We start from the raw sequence: 3,055 nt of genomic DNA, 5'->3' as shown, positions 1-3,055 counted from the left end.
AAGATAATACTCAATGATCTTGCTATAATTCAAGTACATCGTGTCGAGGAGTCGATAAATATTTTTATTAATCTGCGTAGTAAAAGAAGATCTATTTCGTCAACGTGTATTGATTAAAAAAAATTTTTATAAAATTTTTTTGTTTTACTTATTTTCGAATATTTGTAGTTTTCACGATTTTTAATATATTAAGTTGTACTAAAATATAAAGTTACTATGCAGTACATCTTAATAGATCCATGAAAGAATTTTTGAATATTTTACAGTAAAGTTTGTAAATAGAGTTATTTATAAATACTTATACAATAGATTAAAATATTTTTTAACTAAGTGCCACAGAATTTAGGAAGTTCCCCTTGATTCTTTCAAGGAGGTTTGGTTGTTTTCAAGGAGATTTATTCACTCATGTAAAAAATAAATGTTGTACTTTAACATGCTGGAAGTAGATATAAATTTTTTAAATATTTTCATCAGCCGAATTTTCAGGGAAAAAATCTCCGAAATCGCATTATTTAACATGCTCTCATGGGCAGAAGCGATTATCCAGCCTTTATTGTACAAATTTCGAAGCTAGAAATTTATTTATGATGAGAAAAAAGTTCAAATAGATAGCTTAACTTTTATGAAAGACTTTTGTATCAAAAAATATGCATCTTATATGACATTTAGAAGTAATATCTGTGTAAACGTAAACAAAGTTGCGAGAAGGTCTTGTGCTAAGTGTATAGGAGAGAACCGAACATCGTCTGTTGTCAGCTGATTATTTTTAAACGGAGCAAGACGTCTCTACAGAATTGCTTTTAGAATTTGTTAGACTGGAATTCATGACCTGAAACTTTCATAATGAAACTCAGCCTTACTTAAGACTTTAAACTGTAATGCTGTGCAAAAAAAAGTTTGTTTTTCAAAAATTCATAACACACTTTTTATGACAAAAGTTGAATCTCCTTTTACTTTTTTGAGCTTATTTTTTTTCATGCAAACCACATGTTTTCAAGTTTTTTTACTTGAACCATCGGAAACAAGCTGCATTAAAGTATGTGCCGTAATTTGTTTATGACATTTAATGGTTTTAACTGTAGGCACTGACGAGTTGAACACAGTTAATTAGCCGTGATGTAGTAAGCAGACGTTTTCATGCGCCGTTAGCACAACTCACTTTAACACGGTGTCTTATGGAAGCCCCCCGCACACCCACTCACCCCACCCCCCAGAAAAAACGACCGAACCTTCTTAAACATGTACTTCAACACATTCGGATTTTACAGCGTATAAATGACTGGTGCTGCCACACTTTGCCTCAAAGTTCATGTTATAAATCTTGTGGAAAAAAAAGCTTTCAAGTATCCATCATTAGCGCATCAATTGACCCTTACTGCCCATAAGACCCAATGCTTAAGATATGTTAAAGTGACTAGTGGCGCCAGCCCTCCCCTTCAACCTAATGCACCTAGCGGATATGAAACATACTATATGCTACATCTGTTATGCATATCATTCGTCCTGGGGGCATACGTAGAATCGTAGCTGAAGTAATCGGCTTACATAAAGAGTTTCATTCTATTCTCTGCCACGAGACCGAAAGACACTCACTTCACCTATTAGTAAAAAGGGGTTCTGCATAAAGTAACTTTAACTACAATCTACGCTTTTTTCACCAGTCGAGAAAATCACGATGTACTAGTATTTTAATCAAAATGGCTGACGAAAATGTGAAAGTAAAAATCGATGACGGCGATGATATAGGACCTCCCTTCGGTGGGAGCGAATATTCTAGCTTGTCGGGTCATCAGATTGTGTCTTCGAGCAACACAAATACAGAGGAAAGAAAGTTAGCCGTTACAAAGATACCCGGTGGTGATTGTTCCTTCGAACCCAACGAAAATAAGGTAAAGCCATCAGCAATAGTGAACAAATAACTATATGAATACGTGTATATATGTACTGTATAAAACATATACATTTATATATATATATATATATATATATATATACATACATGGTGACTACATGATAGTAATGTATTTGTAGGACGTTTATAAAAGAATGATGGATTGTGCACAATTTTCCCTGGCTTCAATAAGCGCTACCGTAAGTATGGAAGTTCTTTATCTAATTTAGTTTTAAAATCGTCTTAAACGCTTAAAATAAGTTTTAAAACGTATATGCTGTTTGTCTCATGTTCTGCTCCGTCAACAATTTTGATCAGACCTTAGTATAAACAAAAGTTTGTACCTGTTGGAATTCTCTTATTTCTACCTGCATCATACGTTTACCTGAACATAAATTTTAATGGCCACTGATGTAATCGTTCTGTGATTGGTCAAGACCAGTCTTGGGTGCATAAGTTTGAAAATGGGATTAAATGAGAAGTTAAAATTTTTACTAAAAATGAAAATTATATATTTAGTAGTTGCAAGTTATTTAATTGTTCTAACCAAATCAGAAAATTAAATATTTGTTATTAACTCTCAGAGAGTTGGTCAAGAAGCTTGCGGGAGTGAATCCTCCAGTACTATTTACTTTATATGAATACAGCTTATTTTATTATAAAAAAATATGTTAACTAAGATATCTGTGTAATTTTTAGGTCCGTGATAACTTTATCACAGTTACGGGTCAACTAGAAGAAAATGGAAACATCTCATACGAAACTATGACCGTCACCCGTGACATTTTAGAAATGTATGATATGGAAAAAGTTGAGGCATGGCTTAGTGAAGACAAGACCTTGTATATATCTTTTCCTAAAAAACATGGGCCAGTTGTCGATAAATAGACTGTCACCAAGATTAAAAATATCTGCTTAGTCACGGTCACGGTTAACAAAAAAAAATGTATAAAGAAAAAAATAAATGATGTCACTGCATAACCTCATCTTTTTTATCACGAATAATGAACCAAAGCCATTTGAAGTCTCATAGTTTTAATCACATTGATACAAAAATAAAAATTAAAATTTTAACGTTTTCTAATAAAAGTTAATTAATACGCTTATACACTTGTCGATGCACTAATTATGCTAAGTACAGTTTCTTGATTTAATACCAAAAAG

General features: G+C 32.6%; 1 protein-coding gene across 1 annotated transcript; it reads left to right on the top strand.

The window, feature by feature from the left end:
* The first annotated feature begins 1,554 nt into the window (after positions 1–1,554).
* LOC149373200 (uncharacterized) lies at positions 1,555–2,801 on the top strand. Its single transcript, XM_089597717.1, has 3 exons — positions 1,555–1,889; positions 2,032–2,091; positions 2,591–2,801. Exons 1-3 carry the CDS (start codon positions 1,698–1,700, stop codon positions 2,777–2,779), a joined length of 441 nt encoding a protein of 146 aa, XP_089453843.1. The 5' UTR covers positions 1,555–1,697; the 3' UTR covers positions 2,780–2,801.
* Positions 2,802–3,055: the final 254 nt, after the last annotated feature.

This window comes from Copidosoma floridanum, unplaced genomic scaffold (assembly GCF_036245765.1).
Source record: "Copidosoma floridanum isolate Cflo_tuat_1 unplaced genomic scaffold, Cflo_Japanese_pri ptg000035l, whole genome shotgun sequence".
Taxonomy (NCBI): Eukaryota; Metazoa; Arthropoda; class Insecta; order Hymenoptera; family Encyrtidae; genus Copidosoma; species Copidosoma floridanum.
This window is presented reverse-complemented; position numbering and strand designations above follow the sequence as displayed.